Source organism: Schistocerca nitens, chromosome 4, assembly GCF_023898315.1.
Source record: "Schistocerca nitens isolate TAMUIC-IGC-003100 chromosome 4, iqSchNite1.1, whole genome shotgun sequence".
In the NCBI taxonomy this organism is placed as follows: Eukaryota; Metazoa; Arthropoda; class Insecta; order Orthoptera; family Acrididae; genus Schistocerca; species Schistocerca nitens.
In genome coordinates this window covers 234,673,139-234,689,367 of record NC_064617.1, presented here as the reverse complement: position 1 = coordinate 234,689,367, position 16,229 = coordinate 234,673,139, and the positions used below count along the sequence as shown (strand labels likewise).

General features: G+C 39.5%; 1 protein-coding gene across 2 annotated transcripts in view; it reads right to left on the bottom strand.

Moving 5' to 3' along the window:
• The window catches only part of LOC126252102 (E3 ubiquitin-protein ligase Ubr3), a 304,811-nt gene that overhangs the window by 195,347 nt on the left and 93,235 nt on the right, over positions 1-16,229 (bottom strand). For both annotated transcript variants that reach the window (XM_049952962.1, XM_049952963.1), the window contains exon 10: positions 8,425-8,580. In XM_049952962.1, coding sequence (XP_049808919.1) covers positions 8,425-8,580 — 156 coding nt within the window. The remainder of the gene's footprint in view (positions 1-8,424; positions 8,581-16,229) is intronic.

Sequence of the window (16,229 nt, the reverse complement as noted above, 5' to 3'; positions counted from 1 at the left end):
AACAACTGTCATTTTATTAAAAGACAGGGGTAACAACTCAAGTTTCTAGGAAATTCATGAGCATGGTAGCAACCACAGTTAACAATAGGTAATGAAAGAAGATACGTTTTTAGACAGTCTCTGACTAAGGCTGCAAAGAAAGAAGAAATGAACGGGAATAGTAGATGGCAAAGAAATCTTAAGATAGGAGAGCGTGTCCAGCACGAGATAAAAATAAGACAAACTCGTATATGTCACAGAAGTAGGATATGCAAATGAAAGGCAAGTCATGAGGTGACGTGTTATATCTAAGACAAAATAATATGGTACCGCAGGGTGTATACGTGGAAAAGGAAAAAAAAATTCCAGGATTTCCCGGTTGAAAATACATTTTCTCCCAGGTGAAAATACACTTTTTCTGTGTTAAGTGACAGTATATTTTTTCTCGGGACTGTAAAACTTATGAATCCTTTGAATGGTTATGGTTTTATATACAGGTGTAGAATTTCCCGGCACTTGCTGCACATATATGTGCAGCAACATGTACACTGCATATTTTCGTATTACGAAAGTATAAATTCAAATTCCACCAGACACCGCATGTTACTTTCCGAAGCATTGAAATCAAGATTGTGATGCACTTTTGTAAGCCCGCCATAGCTCATGTCGCGTAATCCCACCAGCCGGTGACAGCGGATATTAAGAGCATAGGACATGTGATGCAGTCAGCCAATAGCAACATCACTGTTAAGTAGCCGAACACACAAATAGGAAAAGTTAATACTTTAAATTAATATACATAGTATTGCTACAAGGGAAAAAAAGGCTTTTACATATAATATTGGTTTCCGAGATTAATAAGCTGCAAAATAAGCTAAGCTTTCACATATAATGTAGATCTTTTTTGCACGTGTTACAGTTTAAAATACATCACACAAATGTGCCAGTAAAATTTTTAGTAAGGACATAAATGTCTGATCTTGGGGGCTCAAAATTCTTCTAAATGGTCATCCTCAAAGAGTTGATTTTTAAATGAGAGTGAACTGTTCAGTGATTTAACAAATTCATCGTACAGTGTCGCACATAGTTCATCTTGCATAAAAGGAAATTTACTTTGAAAGTAACATTTTTCAACCAACCATTCGCAATATTTTCCTGCGAAATGGTAGAAATAGGTTCGTTTCAGGAGTTGCCAGAGAGTGCCGAACACAGGCATCACCGCGCTTGTGCAGCTATGATGGCACAGGAAGCCGTACGTTCTTACAGGTAAAACATTAAAAGATCTTTCATTATGTCAGAAAGGGAACAAGACACTAGAGGATATTCAAAGAATATCAGAATTTCGTGAACCATACTAAAATGCATAATTTGGCTTAAAGTGCACATTCGTATGTCCAGATTCAGATGTAAATTTTCTTGAGAAAAACCAGTACTGTTCAATCTCGTGTTTGGTTCTTAATTATGGCACAATGCCATACGTGGTAGAAGATGAAAACTTGCTTGAAATGCAGTGAACTGTTGAAACTAGCCAACAGTGTGGAACTAAACACTGTTTCAAATAAATTGACTGCCTCAGCATAACATAGAACATTAGTAAAAGCCAAAATTTCTTTGGCAAACCGACAAAAATTACTTCATTGCTCTGCAAGGCAGTGAATGCTTGACTGTCAGAACAGTGGAAATAAAATAAAATCTGAAACTAACAATATATTTTAGCCTTCAGTAATTACGTGAATGGATTTTAATTCACCTGACAGTTCCCGGTCACAGAAATCGACTTTGTTTATTGCTCTCACGTAAAAAAAAAAAAAAAAAACAATGAGGAAACAGCAAAATCACTAAATGTAAACACGAGTCACGTGGAGACTACCACCTCTCCACTACAACTCAGACTGCTCTGTGGATCAGCCCCAGATCTATGATATTTCCGAACTGGGGCAATGGGGAATACTAGATAGTAGACCCCCCTCCCATGAGCGTTTCAGGTAGGACGCAAAAAATTTTAAAAAATTGAATTTTCAAAAATATGTTCATTTTGTAGCGTACATCCTTCTGAAGTGTCCGATACATACAACGTGTTCGAGGAAATGTAAGACATGTTATCTGGTCTTAAGTGTGCCAACCAGCAGTGCCACACCTCTTCATACAGCATTCTTTTATTGCATGTCACTGTATTTCGCTCTGTGGAATTCAAAGGTATAATATTTTGTAGTGGATGCCATAAATCTATATTCAGGTCAGTGGAAATTAAAATGTCCTGTGGTGCCTCTCCTGCTCCCTGTCGGCTGGTTTCACATCCTGGCCCTCTTTAAAAAAATTCGCAATTGCTACTAGATGTGATTATTTGTAACTGGGAGAACAAGAACTCTTCAGAAAGTTTGCTCTCTTTATTGCCTATTAGCTAATAACTAGCTGTTTTGTGTCACCTAAAATTAAACATAGGATACATAAAACCAGTCAAGACAAGAGACAAGCGAGACAGTACACGTTTCTTCAACCCTTAAGCCCTGGCATTTTTTCCTCTCTAATCTTGCCACAGCTTTACATGCATCTTTTCCTTTCTGGGAAAAAATTTTTCTCAAAGCTTGTCAAATGTTTTGCTACATGAAAAAATGAAATGTCATCGTCTACTACTGAAGAAACTGTTAATATAAATAATACCCACGACCGGTGTGGTTTCTTGATCTGATTACATGTATTTTGTCACAGACTTTTACATAAAATGAAATAGGCCTGCCTAGTATTGCAGCAATTGTAATAGACACCAAATAAAAGAGACTGCTTTGGCACAAATGGTCATTTTTATAACACGGCAGAATATATTTCACGAAGTACCGAGTACAAGCAGTTAATAAGCACCATCTTGCACACACAAAAGCGTATTCTAGCGCCACATACCGTGAACCTGATACAGATAGTAAAATATTTAAGACAACCTCAGAAATGTACAATTCCCTGTACCTCTATCAGAAACATATGGATACGTGCGTCTAAAAATGATAGACTTAGATGTATTTGTGTCAGATAATGTGTTAGGGTAAGTCATTAAAATTCCACTAGTCGAGAACACTGAGTTCAACTTATATAGAATGTTGCCATTCCCAAAAACAATAATAAGGGACGATACAGGGAAAAACATTTACATATAGCCAGAAAAACAGATTTACTATTAGTTAGTTCTAAGACGTTCTAGGCTGCGCGTGCACAAGTGCCCCCCCCCCCCTCCCACACCCACACACACACACACACACACACACACACACACACACACACACACACACACACACTGCAGTGTGGTTTCAGTTGCCTGAGACTGCAGTCGTGTGTGTGTATTGTTGACAAATGCCATTGGTCAAAAGCTTTAAGTGTGAAAATCTTTTTGTTGTGCCTATCTGCGACTCAGCATCTCTGCTATATGGTGAGTAGCAACTTTCCTTCTCATAATATTGTTACATTCCATCCTGGATTTTCCATCGTTTGAGGAGAAAAAAAACTTGAATTTATCAGAGGTGCCATTAAAATTACCATTTATCCCATAAGTGTCAAAGTGTTTTTCCAGCATAACTATGAAATTCACACCAATTTGTACTCTTTTTGAATAGTAACCAATAAAACTGCTCAATTTATTATGTGTTTCTAAGTCCTCCATAAGTTATGAGGTGGTAATTATTCATACAAATAAATCATGAGCACAAACACTCTGCTGAAAAAGATTGGAAAAATCTGTAGGAATTTAGCAATGCCAATTTTCTATTAGTAAACATATGCCCTCAGGAGGAAGGCATTTCTCAAAGGATTGGGCCCACAGCTAACTTCATACCATGCATATAAATCCACATTTGCAGCCACTTTAGTATCAGAGTCAGCTTCATGATTTTCATGAAATGCGTCTTCAAGCACAGGCAAATAGTCAACCCCACCTACCCATCTGTACCATTGGTCCACTTGACACTGTACTGCACAGACTACCATCAGTTACTGTTAATGTTTGAAATTCTACAAATAGCAATTACATTATCTGCCTTGGAATCTCCTCCAAATTCTGATTTGCCTGCGTGCTCTTCTGCAACCTCTTCTCAGCTGTTCATTACATGATCAGTCACAACTTCATTGCCCATGGAACTACAGAACCTCCCTGAAATCATTCTTGTAGATGTAAAAGAAATATTCTGGGATGATGTCAGCATGATCCTACTAAAAATCAATCAAAATGAGTAAATAATATGCTTATTACAGACAACTGTGTGCAGAAACTGTTTTTATTTACTTGTGTATTTTCGGCAGCCAACCTACATGTGTACTGTCAGCGTTAGTAATTGATATTACCTCATCAGCTGACTTTTATAGATAATCTGGGAAACAATATTATTTGCAATGTTCATTCTTCATTAGAAGCAGCATTTCACAGCAGATAATCAGTAAAAATTGATGTAACTAGGAACTGAATTCATGATAGTCTATTTGTTCCTAGGTACAGGATGGAAGACAACCGGTTGCAAATACGCTTACAAATGTCTCTTGTATTGATTTTATACATTGTAATGTAGGACATATCACTATTAATTGAATTTACTGTTGTTTATCTAAGAAGAATAAATACATAGGTGGCAAATGCTAGCTGAACACAAAGCCATCTCTGAGGACAAGGGCCTCAAAGGCCATCATTAAATATTCATATCATTACTGACTTAGAAATATAAAAATGGCACTGTAAGTCACAGAAACTACAGATGCTATATTAATGGAAATAAACTTAATTGACGGTAGTAAATAAAGTAACTAACAGCATTTAAGACCAGTGTGGTATATACAGGGTGGAGAAAATTGTGTCACGGAATTTTAACCATGGATAGCTGATGCCAACAGAAACCAAAATTACTAATGTCAACAACGCATAATTTTTAAACTACGGAAATTTGGCGCCACATGCTCCGATTGGCTGCAGGATTGTGTGCTGCCGGATGCTCTGGACAACGGAATGCTTTGCCTGCCGGAGATCGCTCAGTGGTAGCATGCCAGCATTCCACTCTGGGGGCCTGGGGGTGAATCCAGCAGGGTCCCCGACACATCCATTACAGTTTCATGACAAGACGTACTGGGAACAAACCCATTAACAACTGGTAGTTCCCGTACAGAAAGTCATTTACAAATTTTGTCGGTCCTGAGAAGGGTCTTTTTTGTAGCTATGACATTGGTTACTTACACGTGCTCAAACTGGTGACTCCCTGATGTGACACAAGCTTGGTAATGTTGAACGATGTTTTGTCAAACTCTTTCAGAGATTCCTGGCATTGTCCTGAAGTGATTCGCGGCATGTTGAATGCGATCCATTAATTGCTCTTAGTTTCTAGGTGGTACGCGACTGAAGAATCACCACAGGAAATAGTCTGGTGGCATGATGCCTGGTGATCGCACGGGCCACGTCCTACGAGCATCTCTGCCAATTATCCGGCCGCAAAGAGTTCATTTCAATATCCGCGCACAGCACGACTGTTACGTGCGGGTGCCCCATCATGCTGCAATCACACACGTAACCGTGTGTCCGAAGGAACACCTTCCAGCATAGCATGCCAGGTAGTTTCTTGCAAAAAGTGAAGGTAATCCCCCCCCCCCCCCCCTCGTCAGTCAAGGAGGTAGACTGACCGGCCCAATCAGATAATCAGCCACAATACCTACCCAAATGTTGAGCGAAAATCGTTCCTGGTGTCCATGGATGTACGTGACGAGAGAATTTCCCCTTGCCCAGTAATGAATGTTTCAAGTGTTGTAAAGGCCATCTCGATGGAAGGTGCAATCATCAGTAAACAACACCATGGCTGGGAAGTCGGGATCTCGAGCAACACATCACAGAAACCACCGGCCAAACCCTAGCCTGTGTTCATAGTCCGCCACAAGATTTAGGTTTTGGAAAGAGTGGAAACTAAATGGGTGCTGGCCGTCATCCCTCAAAACTTCCTAGACTAACTGATGAGTGACCCCCATGTCGTGTCCAACCACTCGAGTACTTGTGTTAGGTGCTACATCGAAGCACTTGAGAATAGTCTCTTCAAATGAAGCATCCCGTCATGTTCAAGGTCTTCCAGCATCACTATGATATCCAACTAACGAGCTCGTTTCGCCAAGTCGCCAGTGAATTGCTGTAAACATTTTGGGGTGTGGTTGGCATCTTGCTGGGTACCATTCCTCATACAACCGTCGAGCTTCATGTGCATTACCATCTGCTAGTTCATAAACAAAACCATATCTCGTTGTACTCCAAACAAATACTGTGCTGCCATGCTTGCTGTATGATTAAATCGCAGATAACGTGTGTGAGCTCCAAAGTGATGTTCACGTGCGAATGCTCCAGACATCAGGTGGAGACAAACAGCAAGACCTATCTGACACGTGTGCGTATCACGGGGCAGTGAGGGCGTTCATATGCATGAACTGACAACCATAGTGATGTCTGGCAACCGAGGAATGGCCAATTGGAGCGCATGGTGCCAAGTTTCCGTAGTTTAAAAATGGTGGGTCGTCAACCTACACAACATTTGTAATTTTGGTTCCTACTAGTATCAGCTATCCAGGGTTAAAATCTCGTGACAATTTTTCTCCACCCTGTATGTTTACTAGTGATACTGAAAGTCCGATTAACACGTACGTTACTAGGCTCGACAAACTAAGGGTGGCAGGAAAAAGATTGGAAAATATGGAGTAGCTGGATGATAAACAGCAAAAGAAAATGGATTGCGAGAGATGGGTCGATTATTCAACAGGCACATACAAATGCTCATGTTGTAGATACATACATAAGTTCTTTAAAAACGGGTTTTGTACTGGAACTTTTTGTGACTCAATATATGGTGAGGCTATTGTAAACAACACAACCAAATCTATTCGATTAAGAAAGACAAATGACTTAGTCATCTGTGAGAGGCACCCTCACGAAGAAGAGGGTAAAGTTTACTTAAAGACAGAAATTACGAAAAGAAGATGTAATGGCTGCTCGGAAAAGAAAGGAATTTCATTAAGTAACAATGTTAGACAACACATAGATGTGATCTCGGGAGGGCATCAGGATGGTGACTGTAACCTGCAAAAGAAAATGCATTCACATCAGCTAGAATGAGTCTAGAAAACTTTAAATCCTTGGAAAGACTTGTGGAAGAGTCAGGGAAAGCAATACCACTCAACGAACCCACCCAGAGCCTCTAAAAAAAACGGAACACAAGTGGCTAGTACAGAGAGCCAAGTCTGTCAGTACCAGTCAGTCACTGCCGTACTAGTCAAGTACACAGTCCCCATCACCAAATTGTCTCGAGCAGTATCACAGGTGATCTCTCAAAGTTACTATGGAGTGACACATTCATGCAACTCCAATGTGGCACTGAAAAGTCTGTACACAGTCAAGTAAGAGGAACCGAGTTTCTTTTTGCCTGTTAAAGTGTTTGTTTCTACACTCAACAAGTAGTAGTAGTAGATATTTTCTGCCTATCAGCATATAGAGAGGAATAAGAACTATCTTTCACTAGTATCCAGTTGTGGTTAAAAAGTACCGACTGTGTATTCTCAGAACAGGATGCAAGTGGAATGTTGTTCCCTGATGGTGAAAGGCCGGACACAGGAACCAGAGATTGTGCCAAAGGCCTACAATACAAAGGACTATGATGTACTCACTGGTTCGCAAGGACATGGAGCCACTGCAACATATCTCTCTGAATAAGGTTAAACTGTTGAGAAAATACATTCATTCTGAATTGAATCCTTAAGTGACTGCAAGCCTATTCCCTTCTTACAAATCATAACCATTTCCCTGTTCCACAGTCTCCCATGCTAAGCAACCTAGGAGTCTCTCCTCCTCTTATTCCATCATATTTAACTGAGTAGACTACATGATAAAAAATGTTGTTGTCAGCATCCTGATTGTGTTATGCAGGCCACAGTTTTATCCAATATGGAGACAGGACCTGTGCCAGGACCCAAAATGACACCTTCATTAATGGTATGTTAGACCCAAATCTTCCTTCCTTATTTAATCCTTGGGCTATGATATTTTCCCAGATTAAAAGTGCTCTGCCTGTGGCATTTTCTTTTAATTAATAGGAGAAAACTTTGGCTGCATGTCACGGTTTATTGTTCTGTTGAGCTCAACTATTTCATCTGTGTCTTGAAAAGAAGAGACTTTCATTTTAAAAGATGACACGTTCAGCTGCATACAGGCATGACAAAAAGAGTATTACACATTTGAATTTTCAGCCAAAGTCTTCTCCAGAAAGGAAACACACACACACAAGCAAGCACACCTCACACAAACATGACCGCTATCTCCGGTAATTGTTGGCCTTCACTTAAACATTCACATCCTACTTTTGTTTAACTGATGACAAAAATAGTACATAGAACAGCTAACAACAAAAATCCTACATACACAATTAAGCTTATTAAATTTTAGGAGTCTCTTACCTGAACCCTTAGAGGATGCATCATGATGAGTGAAAGTAAGTCTGGTGGCGGCAGAACCTCTCGCAATGTAAGCCCCTGCAGCCTTATTGCTTGGCACATAAATACTGATAGGTACCGATGCAGTGGAAGGTGAAATGACACCTGAAGACCATCAGGCTGTTCAAACAAAAAAATATCTGTGCTACAAAACGAATAAAAATACACACTTACATCATAACGCACAAGAGACATCTACCTTCTTTTTTCGTTAAGGTTGCTAATCTCAAAACTTCATTTCCCTCATTTATTCTGTTTTCTACCTTCATCTATCATATACATATTTCTTTGCAACCACAGGGTGTGGGTCATATTTAGCTAATTTTAAGGCAGTACAGAAAACACTGAAATTTTGACTGCTACAGTGTAGATATGTTGCACAATGGTATTAAAAAATATTTTCTAGCAATGTGAAGGCTGTTTCAAAGACTTCACAAATTAGTGAATTCTGTACAGTTTTTTCTCTTTAAAGTTGGTACCAATGAACTTCGCACAATCATCATCTTTTAAATTTCATATTCATGAAGTGGTACATGACAGAAGAGCACGTTCTACAGCTGGAGATATTAGATATCCAAGAAACATTTGTACGTGGACTGTTCACAGAAGTTGGAATTTTTTATCTACATAATGCACTTAATAAATGTACAATACTGAGACCGACAAGGAAATATGAGAGTATAGCTTCCTTTCCAGATGTTAAATCCTCACAGTGATTTTGGATATTACACCCTCTCAATGCTGTAATGAAATTATCATGCTAGCTGCCAATATTACCATCAGCCAAGAATATTAATCAAATAATGTTTGCAATAATAAACATTCCAATAGCTAAAATTTGCCAAACTGTGATAATATTTGCAAGTAGGTGCCTACCAGATGCTACTGACTCAAGAACTCTAGCCAATACGTAAGTGATCAAAAGTATCCAGACATCTGGCTGAAAATGACTTACAAGTTCGTGGTGCCCTCCATCGGTAATGCTGGAATTCAATATGGTGTTGGTCCACCCTTAGCCTTGATGATAGCTTCCACTCTCACAGGCATACGTTCAATCAGGTGGTGAAAGGTTTCTTGGGGAATGGCAGCCCATTCTTCATGGAGTGCTGAACTGAGGAGAGGTATCAATGTCAGTCGGTGAGGCCTGGCACAAAGTCGGTGTTCCAAAACATCCCAAAGGTGTTCTGTAGGATTCAGGTTAGGGCACTGTGCAGGCCAGTCCATTACAGGGATCTTATAGTCATGTAACCACTCAACCACAGGCTGTGAATTATGAACAGGTGCTTGATTGTGTTGAAAGATGCAATCGCCATCCCCGAATTGCTCTTTAACAGCGGGAAGCAAGAAGGTGCTTCAACATCAATGTAGGCCTGCACTGTGATAGTGCCATGCAAAATAACAAGGGGTGCAAGCCCCCTCCATGAAAAACATCACCACACCATAACACTGCTGCCTCCGAGTTTCACTGTTGGCACTACACACGCTGGCAGATGACATTCAATGGGCACTCGCCATACCCCCTCCTTGCCATCGGATCACCACATTGTGTACCGTGATTCGTCATTCCACACAACGTTTTTCCATTGTTCAATTGTCCAATGTTTATGCTCCTTACACCAAACGAGACATCGTTTGGCATTTACCGGCGTGATGTAAGGCTTATGAGTAGCCGCTCGACCATGAAATCCAAGTTTTCTCACCTCCCACCTAACTGTCATAGTACTTGCAGCGGATCCTCATGCAGTTTAGAATTCCTGTGTGATGGTCTGGATAGATGTCTGCCTATTACACCCTCTTCAACTGTCGGCGGTTTCTGTCAGTCAACAGACGAGGTCAGTCTGTACGCTTTTGTGCTGTACGTACCCTTCACGTTTCCACTTCACTATCACATCATAAACAGTGGACCTAGGGATGTTTAGAAGTGTGGAAATCTCACATACAGGTGTATGACAAGTGACACCCAATCACCTGACCACGTTCGATGTACGTGAGTTCCGCTGAGCACCCCATTCTGCTCTCTCACAATGTCTAATGACTACTGAGGTCGCTGATATGGAGTACTTGGCAGTAGGTGGCAGCACATTGCACCTAATATGAAAAACGTATGTTTTTGGGGGTGTCTGGATACTTTTGATCACATAATGTATGAAGCACATTTTCTTCCCAAGATTTCCATTAAAAGGCAAAACCTGGAGTTCTGGGGTACAGAAGCTATTGTATCCACAATGAGAAACTGTTTTGTGGGGATTTTGAGCTCTGAATGTTACTGGACTTTAAGATACGGTCATCATTTAGTAACAATACCTCAATACTGTAACAGAATTTTCATGGCCTTATTTTGATGGTGTTATTTGCCTAAGATGTTTGATTCCATCAAAATGGCATAACTCACCCAATAATTACTTTCAAGTATTTCTATCAGCAAAGTACTTAGAATTCTGCTCTTGTTGTGGATTTGTTTAGAGAGAAGTTTCCTGTCCAGCTTACTTTCACACCACCATTAATTGGCTGATTAAATCTTGCAATCTGTCCCCATGAGAGGATTTGTTAAGATTGTTCCCAAAATCATACCTGTGTGCCAACAAACCACAACCAATTTTTACACTACTCAAGAAATTTATAGAAATACTGTTGCCCTGTGCTCCTACACCGACAAGAATGGTTCAAATGGCTCTGAGCACTATGGGACCTAACTTCTGAGGTCATCAGTCCCCTAGAACTTAGAACTACTTAAACCTAACGAACCTAAGGACATCACACACATCCACGCCCGAGGCAGGACTCAAACCAGTGACCATAGCAGTCGCGCGGTTCCAGACTGTAGCACCTAGAACCACTTGGCCACCCCGGCCGGCCACAGACAAGAGTATGGCATTAGTTATGGATGTCATCTGGACACCACCATAGTACAGAAAGAACGATAAATGGTCTAGTTAGTACTTTGCCTTCCAGGGAGCAAAATTCCAAGTACTTGCTGAAAGAAACAATCAAAAATAGTAGTGTTTTCTACTTCTGTGTTTCTTTCAGCAAGTACTTGGAATCATGCCTCCAGAAAGAGTACTGGTCAGCCATTCTGCCTCTTTGTAATTTTACAATCTTCTGAATTGAATATTCCTCTTCACACAGGTTTCAAAACCTGGGACTCCTTCTTCCTAGAAGAAATACTTAGGTGACGATGGAGACTGAAGGAAAGGAACAGGTTACTCAGAACCCATTTTACCTCTAGGGTTCCTCTCGATTCAAGAGTAGCACAATTAATTCACAAGAAAAAATTACAAGTGAACAAACCAACCCGGAAAGCTACACTGTGAAACTATAAAACGAGTCCTTCGGATTAAGTCCAGCAAAGGTGAATATAATGCTTCCAGAATGCACAATTGAATTAGCTATTGGAATTACCATATATGCACAAATAATCCATACATATTTTTTCAGCTAAAAACTGGGGTGCATCAGTTAACTGCAATAAGATTGGTACTGCTCTGCCACCAACAACAGATCCCATTAAACTAGTGTTGTTGTGGCCTCAGTCTGTGATGTGCCTGTGGCACATTAGAAGTAAACTATTAACTTATTATAAGACTGCAAGTTCTTGTTATCGCTCGTACACAACTAAAGAGAAACTCAAAATTACTGAAGAAGCAGAGAACATTGGAAACTGTGCATCGCAAAGAGAGTACAATGTAAGCAAAGATTGTATTGATTAGTGAGAAAACACATTGTGGCTTCATGAAGCGAACGGTAATTTGTGAAACATCCTGGCCTCCAAAAAAGACACTGTAATTATGTACATGAGAAATGACAATACGGATATGCAGTGACTAGTGAAATGTGTCAACTCAAAGCACTGTCTTTAAGTCAAAGAACTAGGCATCAGTTGTTTCAAAGCTAGCTGGGGCTGGCTAGCAAGATTTTTCATTCCAAATGTATTAGGCTCTCAGAGGAAAACTACCATCACTCAACAGCTTCCGCATCATTATGAGGAAAAAGTAGTGAATTTTCATAACTATGTGATACATTTGCACCACGAACATTCCTATATATTATCACAAACTGGCAACACAGATCACGCACCTGTCTATTTTGGGATGCCCCTCGACAACACAGAGAACAGGAAGGGAGAATCAAGTGTCATGTTATGAAATGGTGGAATGAGAAGCAAATGTGTACAGTGATATCATGTGTGGTGACCATCTGACACGACATTTGAAAGGAAAGCTATTCTGAAAATATCAATGAAAGGCATATTGGTGAGAGCAAATCCGAAATGGTGGATGGACAATGATCTTTGGTGATGCCTGTTTGGCAATGTCGCCCTGGTGCGTTACTGACTTTATATACCGTGATGGTCTTGGACACCTTCCGTGGACATACAACTGAGGAAGTGTGAGACAAATTACTAAAAGGGCAAACTGAACTGGTCGTTATGCCCGAAGGCCTAATATCCAGGCTGCAAACCTTAGGTGTGTCTACAAATTGGCCATTCAAAGCAGTATACACAATGGATGGACAATGAAAACCACAAGTGAAAAAGTCAAGCAGCCAGATTTGTTCCACATTTGTGAATGGGTGAAATGTTCACAGGACTCCATTCAATTGCGACTGGTGGAAAAATCCTTCAAGAAATGTGGTATCACAAATTCAATGGACAATACCAAGGACGACATTATATAGGAAGATGCAATGATGACAATGATTATTTTGCTGATGAAAAAAATTATGTTAGCATGTTTTGTAAATAAGGATGACATTCTGTGGGAAGATGATGACAATAATGATTCTTCTGCTACTGATGATGAATAGAATTATGTTAGAATAATTTTTTTGTAAATAAAACACAAATTAAAGCCAATATTTCTTTTTTTCTCCCTTAAAATTCTGTTGTGCAGATTATTCAATGACATGGATTATTCACTTATATCCGCTATTGGCTTCCATTTGCATAGTTGACTACAGAGCACCCACATCTCTTAGGTGTAAGTGAAAATAATGGTATTCTGTGAGGAAGACCTGTTGGATCTAAAAGCTTTTAATTCCCAAAACCTTCGTCAGCTAACATTATACTGTTTCTGAAGAATACGCGAAAGTAGCTTTATGTAAAACAGAAATACATTGGGATCAGGTGAAACTAGCACAGGATTTCCACGGGGATCATCTTGGTTCCTCTATTGTTTAAGACAAAGGGTGGACACACCCTATATAAATGTTCACTAATAGTTGTCCTGATACTTTTGATCAAATAGTGTTTATACCTCTAGACAATAAAATGCTGTATGACTAGAAATAAAACTAAAAACTAAACTCCGTCCGAACAGGTCCTGGAAGACCTAATGGTACCAACCAGCCGCCTTGTCTTCCTCAGCCCACAGGCGTCACTGGATGCAGATATGGAGGGGCATGTGGTCAGCATACCACTCTCCCGGCCATTTGTCAGTTTACGAGACTGGAGCCGCCACTTCTCAATCAAGTAGCTCTTCAGTTTGCCTCACAAGGGCCGAGTACACTCCGCTTGCCAATAGTGCTTGGCAGACCGGATGGTCACCCATCCAAGTGCTAGCTCAGCCCGACAGTACTGAACTTTGGTGATCTGACGGGAACTGGTGTTACCACTGCGGCAATGACGTTGGCCGTATGAGAAGAAAGTACTGGGTAAATAAGCACCTTGCAACAGTAGCAACTGAATATAGAGATATGCAGAGATTAACGAAAAAGAGTATGAAAAGCTCCATCCATAATAAACTATGACAGGCCATACAGACAACCAAATGTGCAAAGTGAAGTTAGGATGAGTTTCAAATTTCAAAACCACAGCTTTTGCAACATAACTATGAACAAAAATGCAATGTTTTAGTGATGGAATGACAATGTGTGTTAAAACAGACACATACCCAAATTTTAAAATAATTTTTATTCAGTTGTAGCCATTTGAACTGTGATACTTGGGAACTTTGCCATCAGTTACTAAACCTTGTTTAGCTACTAATAACAAAGCAACATTCAGACTATTATGTAAGTTTGTAATTAACACAAACATCTTGTTATAGGAAACTACTACTAAACTAAGACAACTTGTACTACGCCTTCAACATTTGTAACAGCTTTAGAAGGGGAACCCAAATATCCATTCCTGCTGCTATTTTATGTCAGCTCATACTTTGTGATTAATGTAGACTAAGAAGGAAATATCACTAACTTGACTTCATATTTCAAGGAGAAAAAAGGACAATTGCAAGATATCAGCCTTGAAAATCAAACCCACACAAAAATTTAGGCCATAATTCTGAGAGTACACAGATAAGACCTCCTGAAAGCACAGGTTTCAAATGTTTGCATTCATCATTTGTTTGTTACCTGCCTCTGCCCCACTGCAGCCGTCTAATGCCAAAGCACAAAGTACTGTACAGCAGAGCGATAACTGAAGCTCTCCTATTCACAAGGGAAGAGGACGGGGTATGGGTTCACATATGGTAAAGGTTTTTCAAAATCTCGTTCAAGAACACATTATTTTGCACAAGAACCCAATAAGTAATACGAGTATGAAGTATGTCAATATCACACACATATGTGATCAATATTATTTTAACAATATTCTCCTAGTGATATTCTGTAGGAGTTTATAAATATATATCTATTCCTCAAAATCAAAATAAATAAACGAAAGCAACTGAAAAATTATTATGAAATTCAGTATTTTTCATTTACAATTTAATTATGCCAGCCACAAAGAAGACTAGTGCAACTCGCACAAATTTAGTTCACTTCAACAGTGTCAACTTTACAATGCAAAGAAGATAACGCATAACAGTGATGATGATGATGATGATGACGATGATGATAATTAAACAGTGCTACTACTATAATGACATACTCATTCGTTTCATTAGTTCACTATGTACTTGTGAATTGCAACATAAAGGTGATTAAAGCAAAGAGATCCCTGGTACCACCTACTTGGCACAATGAACACAGCACTATCATTCGTTTGTTCACAGACATTGTGAACATAAGCCTCTTCCTCACTCCACTCTACAGTACTTCACACTCAGGCATTAAGTGGCTGCAGGGAAGTGGAGCGAGTGACAATAGCCTAGCACAAATGTTTAAAAACTGTGCTTTCAGAAGACCGTAAGTGTGTACTAGCAGAATTCTGGGGCATATTTCTGTGTGGTATCAATTATTGGGGTTAATACCTTGCATGTGGGGTCTTTCTCTCCTTAAAATATGAGGTTAAGTTGGTGATGTTTCCTTGTAAGTGCACCTGCACAACATAAAAATAGAAATTTTTCAATTTATACCAAGCTATTTGAGAGCCTATCCAGTATATTCTGTATCATATTTTTCACCTTATCCACTGTTTATGTTAAATGTGTCCTTTAATAAGTTTATGTAACTTTGTACCTTAATGTCTACTGTACTATCATACAATTTTGAAATATTAAAACCCAGAGAACAACATAATCAAGTGTATCCCAATTATTCTTCGTGTATCCCACAAATATACACTGCAAACCAAGCACGACTTGAAAAGCTGATGCAGACCTCAAGAAAATGCAATAAAATCATGTGCAAGAGACAAGATTTCCTCTATATCGTTATTGTTCACTCATTATAGTCTCGAAAATTCATTTTCTATGTCAACATTTTCACAAAAAATTCTGCTTAGGAGCTTTAATTGCTGCACTTCAGCTTCTTGCTCAATCTTCCAACTCTCTCTGTTACCTATCACAGACAGATCTGAATACCTTACAGGTATACTGTAAATAGAAGGT